At 41.0% G+C, this 16789-nt stretch overlaps 1 protein-coding gene and 1 long non-coding RNA gene across 5 annotated transcripts in view; one reads left to right on the forward strand and one right to left on the reverse strand.

Annotated features, from left to right (window-relative positions):
* Positions 1–16789, reverse strand: part of Igf1r (insulin like growth factor 1 receptor) — a 293607-nt gene that overhangs the window by 17363 nt on the left and 259455 nt on the right. For all 4 annotated transcript variants that reach the window (XM_040274761.2, XM_005320094.5, XM_078051243.1 and 1 more), the window contains 5 exons: positions 16265–16335; positions 10758–10987; positions 10364–10474; positions 6765–6924; positions 3873–4002 (listed from right to left, as the gene is read on the reverse strand). In XM_040274761.2, coding sequence (XP_040130695.1) covers positions 3873–4002; positions 6765–6924; positions 10364–10474; positions 10758–10987; positions 16265–16335 — 702 coding nt within the window. The remainder of the gene's footprint in view (positions 1–3872; positions 4003–6764; positions 6925–10363; positions 10475–10757; positions 10988–16264; positions 16336–16789) is intronic.
* LOC144378024 (uncharacterized) lies at positions 10469–16035 on the forward strand. The gene is made up of 2 exons (XR_013439479.1): positions 10469–10619; positions 12817–16035. It is a non-coding gene; the product is annotated as an uncharacterized LOC144378024 (long non-coding RNA).

Genomic DNA, 16789 nt, shown 5'->3' on the forward strand with positions numbered 1-16789 from the left:
CCCAAACCTGCCCATCACAGAAGCAGTATACCTCAGAGGCTGCAATGCCACCCAGCAAAAGTGATGAGCTTTCTATTTTTGCCAACTACCAGCTGGTATGAGAAATGATCTGAGGACATGGCTTCTGCCAACCCCACTTCTCTAGCCCCACCACTTTTCCTGGCCAGGTCACCAGTTTTCAGGCAGCCAGTTCTAACTAGATGGCTCCACCCAGGCCCTTGGAGCCCCATAGCTCTACTCCAAGCTCCTCCACAAACTCAGTGTGTCTCAAGCTGAACTGTCAGGCTTCCTGTTCTTCTCTTAGCCTCCCTACAGCAAATGTCCCATTCCACTGGAGTGGTACACCTGTGGTCACCCTAGCCTCTTTGAGGTCTCATGACTTGGCAGTTAAGACCCAGGTTTGTTCAGGCTGCATGTGGTTCCTCCTTCCCCAACCCCAGTGCTTCCTTTGTGCAGGTGGTCTTCCTTGCCCACCCTATTGCACCCTTCCATTCCAGCTAATGTGAACTTCTTTCTTGTAACACAGCTCTAGGTCACTCTCCTATTCAGAAACCTTAATTTGCAGAGCCTGCAGAATGGATTCGAAATCCCTAACACAGTAAACATGTAAATAACCTGATTCCCTCAAGAAAGTACTACTATTCCCCATTCTCCCCCAGCATTCCCTGCCAGAAACACCTTTCCCCATTGCTTCATTGGTGGCAGTGGGGTGGTCCTACAACTTCATCTCGTCTATGAAGGTTTCCTTGACCCCAACCTGCCAGGTCACTTTTTCTTCTCTATAAGACTTAATCCCTTGAGGTCAGGGATGGCTTCTTTTGTTGTATGTGCTTCTTCCACAAACTGATAATGTCACAATCACACATATGAAATAAAACAGGAAGCAATAGACACAGTTCAACAGTAATTCTTATTATATTGAACTACAATTTTTTTTTCCCCTGAATGACTCTTGTCTGATGTCAGTTTCATCTGTCCTTGTGACACTAAGTGCTCCAGTCTGTAGTTGTCCTTCACAGTTCAATACAAAAACTACATTCCATTCTTTTTCTGCTCCGGGGTTCAGGGGCTGTGTCATTTCTACCTAACACCAGTTGTCATAACAGCCATTTAAACATCTATCAAAGTACCACAGAAGGAGCAGAGAGCATAGGCATCCCTAGACATTCTTCATCTAACTGACAAGCCAGTAGAGTCCAGAGAAGCCTGGTGACTTGACCAAGGCCACATAGTCAGGCAGAGGCACTGAGAAATATGCATCACCTGTATGTTTTTCAAAGAAGGCATTTCACTGCATGAACTTACCTACTAATGCCTTCACCCCAAAGCAAGTATTTTGTGGACAGATTTAATCTTTAAACATTAGACAAATGCCTCTTTGTAAAGTCTTCTTTAAGCATGAACACTGGGGTGTTTCCTCCAAGTACACAGATCCCATGGTATGATCTTACTTGGTAAAGAGGGTGGTTAGTGCATATCTGTTCTAGCCACCAGCAAATTGACACCTACAAAGAAATCCATATTCCTCATTGTTCGGAATTAGTCACCAAAGAAGCAAATAACCTTGGAATTTGTGCCTTCCTGGAAAATTGCTTAACAAGTCAAGAAATGAAGACTGTGTGTGGGGTGGTGACCAGGAAGGGAGCAACAATATGCTGTCAAGTCCCACTCCCCATCCTCTGCCTAGTTTCCTTCCTTCCTTCCTTTAATATTTACCTTTTTTTTAGTTGTACACAATATCTTTATTTTATTTATCTATTTTTATGTGGTGCTGGGGATCAAACCCAGTGCCTCTTACATACTAGGTGAGCACTCTACTGCTGAGCCACAATCCCAGCCCCCTTTGCCTGGTTTTCCACACATCTAGGGGCACACCATGCTCTTTAATCCACATGGGCCATTTGAGAAGGATGAAGGAACTGCAAAAGGAGCAGCCACAGTTCCCAAAGGCCCAAGGACCCAAGGAATAAACCTAGGATACAGCAGGATCCCAGGGTATTAAACTAGAGGACAGAGACAAGTCTTGGATGACTCCACAGCCTGACCAAGAACAGAGCAGTATGTGTGACTATGCTGCAGACAGAAGGGCAAAAAACGGTGTCCCAGAGAGGCCGACTGTAAGAAGGGTGTGAGAAAAATACAGACATTTGAAAAGTCCAGCTGGCCAGGCTGAGGGAGTGAACATATAGCCCCTGGAAGCATCTCTGCAGAAGCTCAAATGCCAGCTGTGAAGGATACAGTAAGGGGATTCAGGACACTGACCTCTGGGGTGTCTCCCAAACTTAGGATTCTGAGTTTTCGTCTACAAAACCCAGACAAAATTCTTCATATTTCCTAGTCCTTAACTATTTAGGAATGATTGTTTTGTGCTATTGAGCATCATCTAAAATTATTTCCATTCTTTAGAGAGGGGACAGGTTCAGGATAGAGCCCAAGAAGCACCCTGGCCTTCCCCAATGTGTTATCCTCAAAGGCCCTAATCCTTTTGGGCCCTAAATGCCCAAAAGCCCAAAGCACTTCCAATGCCTAGATATTTAAGGGAATGAATTCCAAACGCCTACTGTCCTTTATGGATATCTTTTCTTACTTGTTCATAATGACTATGTAGTCTCAGACCTTTGTTGGTCTCTGAAGTGACAGTTGAAAACTGAATTTGGTGAGAGTGAGCCTGTGAAGTATTAACAACTCTAGCTTTATCTTCCTACCCTGCTTCTGTTTCCTACCCTATAAATTGACCTCAAAGCTTCTGGAAGCAAAAAGCTTAGACAAACAGATGCATGTGTGCACCCAGGTATGCCCTCTTCTGACACCTCAATTTCTAACACTTTGATTTAACAGAAAAGAGGTAACCATCTTGGGTAAGCTGATTGTAGAACAGATCTAATCCTTTAGCTCAAGAAACAATCAGACTTGGCTGGGTCATATTCAAATGCTATTTTCAATTTGTACCTGTCTTCAAAATAAGATCCAAGGCCCTTGACTGTGAAGGAAAAGTTCATGAGGTTAAAAAATGATGTCAGTCACTATTGAAATAGTTCCCTTATGCGGTCATCTGGACAGTTGGAGTAAACAACTACCATTTCTGTATACAATAGCAATGGGATCTCCCAAGAGGAAAGCCAAGACACTCACTGACATTTGAGAAAGTGGATTGATATGTCAGGGCTTTTGTCTGCCAAGAATCTCAGTTTTATTTCAGAACCTGACTGCCTTTATACAGTGTGTCCAGGGAATACAATAAAGAGTACTACAGGAAAGTCTTTGCACCCCTTAGCTGATGATCTTCCACCATAAGACATTTTTACAACTAAGGGAGTTATTTTGCTTTCTATAACCATCTATGGGGACAAAGCCATGAACACCCATTGGGAGAAGACAGACAGCAGATGGAGATCAACACATCAAGAAACATAAGCTTTGGGTCTAAATAAAGTGTTCTCTGCAATCTGAAGGTTCAATTAGGTGATACAGGCACACAGATGTGCAAATGCATCACACACAGGCACACCATCTACTGTCATAGGCAAGGGGAGAAGCAAAGAGATGTAAAACCTTTTGGCATGTCCCAGCTCCCAGAAATACAATCAACATCTGCTAAAGACTAAAAAAAAAAAAAAAAAAAAAAAAAAAAAAGTTGGTCCCACAAATGCCCTTCTATCCTTAGCTAGCCCACTAATAACAGGACCACTTCAAAGCCCACACTTTCAGCTTTAAAGTCATTTTCAGCTTTAGCCCATAAAACACTGAGCTAAAGCTGGAAATGGATAGCAATGAGCAGAGATCAGGAAAAAAATAAAACCCTTGAGCCTGACTGGTGGCACGTGTGAAGGCTGGATGCCTTGGGCTGGCCTTGCAGAAAAAGGCTCTCATACCAGACGTCTGAATGAGTGGTGAAGACTCCATCCTTGAGGGACTCAGGAGACATCCAACGCACAGGCAGCAACCCTTTCCCTCCTTTCCGGTAATAGTCTGTCTCATAGATATCTCTTGTCATACCAAAATCTGGAAGGTGCAGAGAAAGCACACAGTTATGCTTGCAGGAGCAGCTCCTAAGGTAGAAGCAAGTATATGGTCACTGTCAAAGCACAGGGCCCTTCACCCCTTCTATGTTCAAGGTACATATAGACTTACTCCACTTTGAGATGGACTAATATAAAGGCTTGCAATTTCATAAGGCAGGAATAGTAAAGGGTGATTAATCACATAACAAGAAAATATCAAGAAATCTCTGCTTTTAAATACATTTATACTCTGGTTCCTTTCAGAAGTTAATTCCCTTGCTGCATTTAAAATGAAAGACCATTGACAAATTATTCAGTCCCAAGATTTACCAAGAAAGTATGTATTGCATAAACTAAGGATCAGTGACATATAATTCTAAAACCTGATCAAAGAAACAAGAGAGTGTAGCCTTTCATTTACTTGATAGCAAGGCCTATGGCCAGGGAAAAGCAAGGAACTTCATTACTTAAAAAGGGGGACAATATTTCCTGTAACAATTCACAGTACAAAAATGTACAATAAGGGCTGGGGATGTGGCTCAAATGGTAGCGCGCTCGCCTAGTATGCGTAAGGCACAGGGTCCAATTCTCAGCACCACATAAAAATAAAGATATTGTGTCCACCTAAAACTAAAAAATAAATATTTAAAAAATGTACAATAAGGCGCTCTAGAGATGATATTTAAAAATTCTTGCATTTTCTATGTCTCTAGAAGATGTCACAGAATTACGTTTGATGGCAGGTTTGCTTTATAATCCTGAATTATTGCTTGTTTTGTTGGATTTTGATTTTCTACTCAATCATACAACCTTTTCTAACATAGACTCTTCCTTTCTCTGAGAAAGGGCTTCACTGATTTTAAAAAATGTCCATTATGTCTCTAACTTGTGCCATAAAGAGGTAAAGCTATAAAGCAAAAACACAAGGAGAACAAAGTTTCTTGGACATTAACCAACATAATTTACTTGCATGCTAAGGACCATCAGGTTGGCTCCAGTGAAATTATTTGTCATGCTTGTAATCCATGAGACCACTGTCACTGGGAAAACATTTATGAAACCTTGTGAAGTATACAAACAAAGTCTTATCTCTGAATTAATCCAGTGACATACAAATAAGAGCATTTGCTTTTGCTGTCAAAAACTGGAAAAGAAGTAGGGGGCAGGGGGATAGGAAAGATGGTGGAATGAGAAGGACATCATTACTCTAGGCATATCTATGATTGCATGAATGGTGTGACTCTACTTTAGGTACAACTAGAGAAGTAAAAAAATTGTGCTCCATTTGTATACAATGAATCAAAGAGCATTCTGCTGTCATGTATAACTGAGTAGAACAAATAAATTAAAAAAAAAAAAAGGGAAAAGAATAAAATCCCAGAAAAAAATCCTCTTCCCAAATACAACTAAAATTTTTTGATTCTAAAAAGAAAAACCAGGCTCATAGGACTGAAGGAATCTGCTCCTCAGCCTCACTGGGTGCCTCACTGCACACTGGGCAGAAGATACATTCTAAGTCCCTCAAGTGAGTGGGTTGGTGAAGGAGGACTGCCTCTTGGGCCCCTTCTTTCTCCTGAAGGGCTGCACAGCCAAGCTGAGCTTCATGGGGCACCAAATGTGAGGATTCCTCAAGGGGCCAGGTCTAGGGACACACTGGGGGATCCTGGATGTGTAACTCCAATGACTAAATGATATCTGATCTATGATGCGGTTACAGTCTAGCATCTCCAGATACTGTAAATAAATGCCAAATAAAGACATTCACCTCTGCTTTGGAAACCACTCACTAGGGACCAAAACATTTCATTTGAAAAATCATTGCTAAAGGAAAGAAAAAAAAAGTATTTCTAAATGCGGGCAAACACTTAAGAGCACAAGGTTTGAGAGCTAGACAAAGAGGTTAAACTGTAAGTAGTTGTCTTTGCATGTTAAGTCTTCTCTGCAGATTCTGAGTATAAATATTTCTTTCTTTTTTTTTTTTTTAAATGAACTATCATCCTATCATAGTGGGAAGATGAAGGTCATGGTAAAAGCAGGTGGTTTCCTGAGCAATATGTTTTTGTTAGGGAGATTGAAAGACCAGAGCAAAAACAAACTAAAAGGCTGAAAACAGTTTCAGCCTTTCAGAGATTCAATCCAATACTTTTTTTGTTGTTACAGTAGTGAGCGGTGGAAACACGGAGTCTACTTGGTAGTGTGATCGTCTCAGATCACAACAATAACTGTCCTAACAGGGTCAACAGCATGAAGGCTGGTGGACCTCAAATATGAAACCCATTAAGCCATGATCTTCCTCAACTGAGGAACTGCCGTAACTGTCCCTGCCACCATTCCTGCTCTGCTGCAGGGGCTTCACTGTGGAGGCACTTAGAAAACTCTGTGGGAGAAGGCAGTTTCCCTTATAAGTCAGGGAAACTGCAGGAAGATTGGATGATGACTTTTCTGCAGCTGAGATCACCTGTGGACACTGTCTTGATTATTTTTGTAATTAATGTTGAGAAGTATTTTCCCTAAAATTTTAGGAGGATTGGAACCTCGGGGACCATGTCAGCTACCTGAACCACCATGTCCACATGCTCTCAGGATTAGAGCCAGCCTGGGTAGGTTTGCAACTGACTAGCAACTGAAGACAATCATACTGATTGTTTTTGCACTCAGGGGATAAGCTTGAAAACCTCTCCATAGATAGGCTAATAATGCCCACAAGGCCCCTAAAACACTGAGATTTTGTTCTTGCTTAGATCTGGAGAGCAAAGAACGTACCTCCAATTTTGACTGTGAAATCTTCGGCCACCATGCAATTTCGGGCAGCAAGGTCTCTGTGGACAAACTTGTTAGCATTGAGATATGCCATACCATCTGCAATCTCTCCAGCCATCTGGATCATCTTGCTTAGGCTTGGAGGTGCAAGGACTGGGTTATTCTGTTAGAGATTAAAAAAAAAATCACTTGAGAATTTAGGAATTTTTTCTACCTCAAGTTTTTTTAGGGTTTATAAATCCATCCTTGTCCAATATGAACATAATCAGTCATTCTGCAAAGAAATCAGGAAGTGCTTATAAGGAATGTGTAATGGAGACCATGACATCTGCTTGGTGGTGAAGTCATGTCCTTGCTCCTTGATTATATCACACAGGGCTGTCAAGGAAGATACCAATTAACACTCCTTGGGATGAACATTTTCTGTTTTGGTTAAGGCAACTTTTGATATTAAGGATTTTTGGTTACTCAGATTCTTATTTGATTAAATATTCCTTTGATTTCCATAATCAAAGCACAAGTGAACAGAAATAGAGCACATCACAAAGGCCACACAGAAATATGAAATGTGCTTCCTAAATGGACTCTGCGTGTTTTGTTTTCCACATAAGCACTGTCAGGAATTGTCTAACTCCTTTCCTTTCCACTTACTTCTAAGGCACAAAAATACGAAGATTTATTTCTTCACTTTGTACTACTATTTTCTGTGGGCATTACGAACAAATGAAGTCCAGCTGAAGCTACCATGGAGATTGTAAAACAGTGACCAGCAATATGAATAAACATCCCCTCTTTGCAGAGAGGGCAAAACATTCACTTTAGAATTGAAAAGAATTACCCTCAAATAGTAATAAATCCATTTGGAAAAAAGAGTCATATAATACATGTCCCAAGCTCTCTATCCTAAAAAAAAAAAAAGTGCAAAAACTTATCATAACACAATAGTTTAAATGTTAACCAGCTTTTGTGGGTTCTAGTGAGACAAATTTTACCTTGTTTTCCCTATTGCAAAGGCATTTTTGCTGACAGGTTCTACACATTGCCTTCTTAGCACAGGCCACGAGGGCCATGGGAAATTTCCAGGGCTCTGGTATCCAACTACCTGGACTCCTGCTTGGGCTCTTCCACACGGTCTCCACCATAGTCCGATGTTGGGATGATCAACTGGCCCATGACCAAGGCTTAGAGGGTGTTGGCTCTTGCCCAGTTAGGGGCTGTTTCCACTGAAAGTCAGTATCTAGAAGTAGTTAACAACCCTTCCAGCACTTCTAGGTTGGTTCTCCACATTCCAGGACATATATGGGTTCTGAAGAGGTTATCAAGATGGTCTCTGTGACTCAAAATACTCATCTCTCAGTTATCTGGAGAAGCAACATCATGTCACTGAGGAAAGCCAACATCACCTCCTCTTTTTACACAGGAGTCTTCTTTAGACATGCTCTCCCCACTTAGAACCTAACATTTCCTTTTAACCTTTTCAGAGCTTTAAACATGTAAATCAGGAAGTGTGCAGGTGAAATGCAAAGTTAAGACTTATAACAGTTAAGTTATTGGAGTATGTATGAAGTACAGATGTTTACTATGAAGTTGTCACTCATAATATGAAATAATCAACACAAAGAACTTAATTTTAAGCACTGGAAGAAAGGGTTGACATTTTGTCAGTTCATGGTGTTACCATTATTTCATATTTCTTAAGAGAGCACAAATCTTTAATTTGGTGAGAGCTACTGAAGACAAGCACACATGCACCTACAAGCACACATGCACCTATACTTAGCAGTATAAAAAAGCAAATCTGAACTGGCTGTGGGTGAGGGCAAGTAGAATATAATGTAGCTGCATGGTTTGAATACTCACTTTTATACTTCACATAAGTTAGACAAAACTTAAATCTGACAAATCTAAAGGTGAATTTTAGATCTGAAAAAGACTTCAGTAACTACTTCCCAACCCTCTTACTTTACACATGAGGAAACTGAGGCCCAGAAACCTGTAGTAGATGTTTGAGGACCAGAGGTAGTAACCAGTGGCAGAGCAAGCACCAAGAACCCATGTTATAAATTTTTATTCTCTGCCTGAACTGGGAAAAAGGAGGATGAGTGCCTGGAATGAGGCAAGTAGTGAGTATCTCACCATACCTCCAGTAATGAAGGCAAATAATGAATATTCTGCCACATCTCCAGTCACCTACTTGATCAGGCTTGTTTTCTGCATGTGGGCTTATGGATTTAAGTGAGCCAGGAAAAGGCACTACCATGCAGGGGTGCTGGGGACAGAGGCTGGGAGGGATAGAGGCTGGGAGGGACAGAGGCTGGGAGAGGCATCAACCACCCTGCTCAGAGCCTTAGGCCATACTCAGGTGGTGGCTCTCAAAACACCCAAAATACCATGTGCTGTAAATAAATGAGGTCATTTGTGAATAGGTGCTTGGAACTAATATGAAGGAACTATCATTTGGGAGATGATCAGGTTGTGGATTAAAAGAAGAAAACAAAAACAGAGTGGCAACAGAAATGCAAAAGGGGTTAAAAAAAGTGGGTGGGACTTACTGTTTCCAGGGAATGCAGGCAGGTATCATGCTTAACTCATAAGTAGCAAAGGTCAGGGTCAAAGTGAAGACCTGAAACCCACTGAGGCATCACAATGAAAGAAAGGTGTTCCTGGGATTATTTCCCAGTGTTTATCTACCAGCTTACTCTTAAAATTCATAACATGCAAGTCAGGTCTCCATATGTTAAAAAAAAAAAAGCTCATGGGCTAATTGGACAGAAGGGGAGACACCACAATGACTAACACATAGGACTCTAGCATGTTGAAATTTTTATTACACTAAACAGCCATTGTGCAGCTGATATGATTATTATATCAAAAGTGCAACAAGACACAGGATCAAGCCTGAAATGTAGATGCAAAGTTTGAGAACTCTTGCTTCCTAGTCTCAAAGGTATAGACCACTGACAGTGCAAAGGAAGGGATGTGTATGTATGTATGTGTGTGCATGTGTGGTGGGCTTGCGAGTAAGCAGATGTCTTGTGTACAGAACTGGGTGGGAAATCACCCTAGCAACTTCCCAAAGATAAGGGCAAAAATCCATCCAGCCTAACACTGAACTTCAACAAGCATTTATGGAAAGAATGCCTGCCACAAATGAGACCTGAGTTACATGCTCAATGAAAAAACTGAAGTCGATGGGTGAAGAAGGGATATACTTATAGAACCACAAGAGGCAATTTGTGCTAGGAGATGAGTCAAGTGCATGGGGAAGTTAGTGGAGGAGGAGATGACTCCTGGCAACAGGGCAGGCTGGCAGGCAAGGTTACGAGGGAGGGGGGGCGGCACCAACGTGGCCTGATGGATGGATATGAGGAAATGCAGTCACAAAGGCAGCTGCTTACGTGGACAGTGATCTGAGAAAGGACAGACAAGTCCTTCTCACAAAAGTCAAGGACTGACTGTAGTTGGGAAATCCTTTATATAAGGACTGTAACCAAGGTTGTAGCAAGAAACACTTGAGGCTGATTAAAAAGTAAACTGATTTAAGGACAAAACATTTTTCTACAGTTGAGATAACATGTGAGGTTGGTGAAAACAAAACTGACCTCTATTTCTGGCCTCAGAGATCTGAGATAACTTTTGAGATCCCCCCGTGTCATCAGTTCCATGATGACCAGCGTTGGCTGGCCCTGGGACACCACGCCCAGCAACCGCACCTGTGAGGAACCAAAAAGTGAAAAGCTCAGTCGGGGAAGAGTTGTCCACACAACTACTCATGCTACTTGAAATTGTCTATGTGTTTCTGGGACCTGGTAGCCAGGAACGGGGAGGACCAGGACATCTACCAACCAAGCTCTGTAGGTGAGGCAATGGGGTAACATAGCTAGAAGGTAGAGGGCGGGACACCAAACCCACAGGTGTCACCACAGACACACTGGGGCTCTCTGGGGATGCTTTTTTCCTCTGTCAGACCTTGGCTTTTCAGGGAACTTCTCTTACCACATGGTGACAATTGAACTCCTTCATCACTGAAGCCTCGTTCAGAAACTCAATCCTTTCACGCATGCTGGCAGCCTCGTTCACTGTCTTGATGGCCACCCTGGTTTCAGGTTCATCTTTAACCACACCCTTGGCAACTCCTTCATAGACCATCCCGAAGGACCCCTGCCCCAGCTCCCGGCTCATGGTAATTTTCTCTCGAGCGACCTCCCACTCGTCAGGAATGTACACTAGAGAAGAAACCAGGATGGAAAAAGGCATGGAAAACAGCCCCCATACAGAATGCGGCTTTTGGGGGAAACTTCAGGCCAAACAATGCAAGATGCTGCTTCCTAAAATCCAGACTATCAGGAGACAATCACATGGCTTTCTCCAAAATGTCCCCATGCCAATAACTTGAGTAAGACTGCACAAAGTACAGGTATTCTAAATCTTTGAGGATTCCAAGATAATTCAAAGATTATTATCAACATACAAGAACCAGAAGGAAGCAAGAAGCCTAGGATAGGACAGTAAACAGTGGTTCCTTTTGGTTATTTATTTTCATCACTTTCATCTCTAGTAATTAGAAAAAATGCAAATCAAAACTAGTCAAGATTTCATCTCGCTTCAGTTAGAATAGCAGTTATCAAGAATACAAACAACAATAAGTATTGGCAAAGGTGTGGGGGAAAAGGCACACTGATACATTGCTGGTGGAATTGCAAATTGGTACAACCATTCTGGAAAGCACTATGGAAAACTTGGAATGGGAACCACATTTGATCCAGCTATCCCACTCCTCAGTTTATACTCAAAAGACTTAAAAACAGCATACTACAGTGATACAGCCACATCAATATATATATAGCACCATAATTCACAATAACTAAACTGTGGAACCAACCTTCAATAGATGAATGGATAAAGAAACTGTGGCACCTATACACAATGGAATATTACTTAGCATTAAAAGAGAACAAAATTATGACATTTACAGGTAAATGGATGGAGTTGGAGAATATCAGGCTAAGCAAAGTAAGCAAATCCCAAAAAACCAAAGGCCGAATGTTTTCTCTGATAAATGGATGCTAATCCATAAATGGAGGTGGGGCATGGGATGAGTGGAGGAACTTTCGATTGGGTAAAGAGGAGGGAGAGAGGGGAGGAGGTAGGAAAGATGGTGGAATGAGATGGACATCATTACCCTAGGTACATATATGATTGCACAAATGGCATGACTCTACTTCATGTACAACCAGAGAAGTGAAAAATTGTGCTCCATTTGTGTACAATGAATCAAAGAGCATTCTGCTAAACAATAACAACAAAAATACAATCATAACCCTAGACCTGAGATGGTGTTCTTCATAATAAAACATGTTTCTCTGTTTTAGTGATTAAAAAAGAGGTCATCAAAACAATCTTAAAAAAAAGTTGAAGTATTAACCCTCCACTCGCCCCAAACAAAAACAAAACCACGACAAAAAAAATGCAAACCACAGGAGACAGAAAAATTGAGTGAAATGGTTAAGAATTATTGTGGGTTTGAAGTTTGCTTGTCCTCATCAATGGATCCAAAAGGAAATCAGAGGAAGAGGGTAGTAGTAGGAAAGGGGGGAAGAGTTTTCATTCTGTTTTTGGTGCTGGGTATCAAACCCAGGGACTTGTGCAGGCAAGGCAAATACTCTAGCAACTGAGCTATATCCCCAACAAGAGTTTTCATTCTGGAAGGGGAAAAAGTCAGAGGTGCATGTGAGAGGTGGTAACATTCTACTTCTCAGATGCATCCAAAAGAGATGTTAAGGGTTTCCAGCATAGCCTGTTTTGTCTATTCAAGTGCTACTGAATGGGGCTAGTACATTTGAGACATGTCTAAGTATAAATATGCACTAAATGTCAAAGACTTAGCAAAAAAAAAATTCAGTAACTTTTACATTGATTTCAACTGATGATATTTTTGGATATATTGGGTTAAATAAAACATTATTAAAATTTATTTTATTCTTTTTTTTTTTTTTAAGTATGGCTACCAGGAAATGTGAGGTTACTAATGTGAACTGTATCATCTTTCTAACAGGAGGACTTCTGCAGTCTAGATATCATCTCCCAGCCTTGCCTTTGGCCACTGGATCACTAGTGAAGCACAGAAGCAACTGAGCTCTGGTGCTGAGGGAGAACTGCTAGTGACTGTAGTGGTTTGGCCTGGACTCTGTGATTCCAGGGACTCCCTTGATACCAGGATGAAGGGCTGGGGGTGGGGTGGTAAATACTGAGCTTGCATATGATTTCTTCTGCAGCTTAGATTTGATCTGGTTTGAGAAAATAAATAATTCGAGGCAGGAAGAAAGAACGAAAAAAAGTGGGGAGGTGGGTGGAAGAAAGAAAGAAAAATCAAACAATGGTCCCATCCTACAGCTTCAATGGGTAGGATAAAAATTAAAATTAAATCAACCTAGTCCATAAGATCTGCATTAAATTTCAATTATAACCATGATCTCCTAAGTGCTGTGAGCTAAGGTCTCTGCCTGAGGGTAAGTAGTCAACAGATTCTGCCTGGCAGGAAGGAAGTGGTCCTGGTTCAGAAATAGAGGACTAGAAGTGGGGTTCATGCCTGTATTTGCTTTTGTGTTTTCAGAGACTGACCTTGGGTCTGTGCCTGGATGGGATAGACCAGTAGCTAACAACTGTGTGTGGCAATCCTCACATCAAGTATTTACCTTTAGTGATGTCTTAAAGGAAAAATGTTTACTATCAATGAGGCCCAGGAGATACCACCAATTTATACTTTGAGGAGTGTCTAACATAGATAATATTAAGTTTCTTAAATTTTTTTCCATACACATTTCTATATTTCATCATACATATGTGCTTAGGAATTTCTCAAATGGCCTCTGTAGGGCTGAGGCAGTTAGCACTCCTAAAGAGGAGGCTAAAGCTTGCTTAGGGGGAATAAGGATATAAGGCAGCCAGGAGATACAGCTCTTCACAATACCCTCTGAAGGTATAAAGAGTCACTGTCTCTATCCATTTATCTCTGAAGATCCAGGCTGGCTTTTAATCAGAATTAACTAAGTGGTGTGCCACAGAACATGGAGTTAAAACCAATCACATTCATTCTGTGGGAGGTCCCAGAAGTCAAGGCCCTCAATCCTTTTCTTTAAACTCAACCCAAAGAGTTCAGACTTTAACCAGCAGTCCTAAGCCCCACCAGCCAGTAGCGGTTTATAAACATGCACAATGTTATCAGCACTTTCCTGTAGGGGATTTTCAATGTAGTCTGGAGAATGGTGACATGCAGATTAGCTTTAGGAGAAAGAAGTTTTTAAGCACCTTTGAAATGCAGTGTCATTTTATTTTCCCTTGAGGAAAATGGCTATGTGGTATTTGTCAAAAGGCTGAATAAATTAAGTTCAAATGAGGTGACTTGTTTCCACCTGTTGGTGTGAGTGGCAATAAGTTTGCTTCTGTTTTGTTTTGAAAAACTATGACATATTATGAAAGCATTCTGTTAAGGACACAAAATTTGAATTCAAGACACTGTTACAGAGCCTTACTTTATCGTATTAATACTTTCTGTAAACTTCTTGTATATTTCATCATTAAAGCTGAAAATGCCCACTTTCAATGCTTTATTTAAAAATACAGTAGATTCTGTGGTATAGTCTTATATAATCTTCAGAGAGGAGAGGTGGCCTTGCACTGTCCCCTTGTCTTCCCATTGTCTGGGAGAACACCTTTACTGATTTGATTTCTTTTCTTGTTCTTTTTCAAAAAGCAATTATTGAGCTGGGCTGGTGATGCATGCCTGTAATCCCAAGTTTATGGGGGAGACTGAGGTAGGAGAATAACTTGAACCCAGGAGTTCCACAGCAGCCTGGGCATCTAAGAGAGACTCTGTCTCAAAAATAATGAATAAATAAAATAAAATAAAAGTTAAAATGCTATTTTTAGTATAACCAATGAAGACCTATCATCTTGCTGGTTTTTCTTTTTCATTTTTTGGCAAAGCTGGGGATTAAATCCAGGGTCCTGTAATATGCTAGACAAGTATTCTAGATACCCAAACCCCCTGTTTTCATTATTTTTAAAAGAGAAGGATCTTCTTTGTAAGTAACTGTTCTTATAAGTGTGGTGTTCATCCTTCTGGAATGTCCTCTGTGTCTAACACACACACACACACACACACACACACACACACACACACAAACATAAATATCTGCTAAAAACCAACTTTTTGAGATCTTTATGTAAATAGGAATAATATACTTATTCTGTACCCAATTCCCATTCGAAGGGACTGTTTTTGATCAGCTCTACTATAAACATAACTGAATTAGAAATGATTACAGAAATCATAGTAAACCATACACACTTACACAGTACTTTAAAATTACCAAAGTATTTTCCTATGCTTTCTCATTTGATCAGGATAATTGATTAGAATAATCACAACTCCTTATCTCACATTTCCGGCATATCTACTTCCACTTCTCCCGAAGCAGGAAAGTAGTAAACATTTTTTTTCTAAACACTCCCCGAATGTCATGCACTTGATTATTCATTTGACAAGCCTGGTACAGCCCATCCTTTGGGCCAGCTTCCCTGGTTGCCCCAGGGACCCTAGGGTCCTCTTCCACACTGACTACATTGCATGCCAACAAGATGCAGCAAGAAGGGCTGGTGAGAGCAAGCTCATCCTGGCTTTCCAACTGCCTCACTGTGTGGCCATAGGCAAATTCCTTCTTGGAGCTTATTTCTGCACCTGAAGATGGTTGTAAGGAAACCCACCAAGAGGAGGAGTAGGGAGAACATGGGACAGTGTTTGGAAAAGCCCTTAGCAAAGTGACAAAGTTATAGTCCTGTAGGATCCAATGGCAACCACCCTCAGCCTAACTTAAGTTTGTATTTAAGTGTACTAGCAAGAAAAGAAAGCTAAAAAGTAGGGGTGGGGTGGAGGAAGGGAAATAACCATTGAGTACAATCCAGCTTCCAAGTCAGACTTTCTGTGCCATTTAACTAAATGACTCTCATTAGGTATTAACAAAGGGAATGTGAATCAGGAAAAAAAACTGTATTACCCTCCTCAGGAGAGAATGACAGAAGAATTCTAAGATAAACCAGAGCAGCCCTTAATGGCCAGAGACAACTGGAATGCCTTGACCATCTAGCCAAAACAGAATTAAAAGGACTGTTTTATCATCTGCAGCACATTCAATGATTACATGTTAACAGAAAGTTTCTATCATTCTGGCATAAAATTTTAAGGAACTAAATAAACTGGTTACTGTGCTCGTGACATTTATTTCTAAAGCCTATTTTTCCTTGGGGTATCCAACACAGTCTCAAAATTTTTGACAAATGCACTGAGCTGCTAAAAAATAGATAGATAGATTGATTGATTTAGGTTATCAAAGATGGATCCTGGGCAAAGGTACCTCAGAATAACACGAACCTCTTCCCCAGTTAATAACATTCCTGACAGCTCCCGACTTCCCCCCGCCAGAGACCCTGGGTAAGACTCTTACCATCGGCTGCGCTGAAGTACTCTGGGTTTACAGAGGCATATAGCACTCCATTCCCCAGCCTGCTGTTATTCCTGCCAAGAAATGAGAAAATTTAGGTTAAGAAACCCTATTCTCCATCTTTCTGGATATATTTTCATCTTTGTTACATCTGATTTATTTGTTGTTTCATAAAGTATCTTGAGAAAGAAAGGGAAGAGTGCTAACTGCTAACAGGAGCTCTGGTCTGCACCCCCAGTTCAGTCTAGGACCAGTAGATATTTGACGACACATCTTTTGGCTTCTTTGGTGGCCTCAGATCAGAGCTTTTTAAGAAATAGTAGTTTCCTTGTTCAATGGAAATAACACAGTTTATATGATGGGAGGAGGGGGGAATGTGTGGAAAAGCTCCATGTTAGCCAGCATAATCTGTGCATCAGAGAAACCAATGAAGGGAAGAGGGATATGAAGAAAATAACCCTTTTTGTTGTTGTTAAATCATTAGAAAATGTTCTATTCTCCTGTGAAGAATGTTTGATTATAAAGTTT

Source organism: Ictidomys tridecemlineatus, chromosome 5, assembly GCF_052094955.1.
Source record: "Ictidomys tridecemlineatus isolate mIctTri1 chromosome 5, mIctTri1.hap1, whole genome shotgun sequence".
In the NCBI taxonomy this organism is placed as follows: Eukaryota; Metazoa; Chordata; class Mammalia; order Rodentia; family Sciuridae; genus Ictidomys; species Ictidomys tridecemlineatus.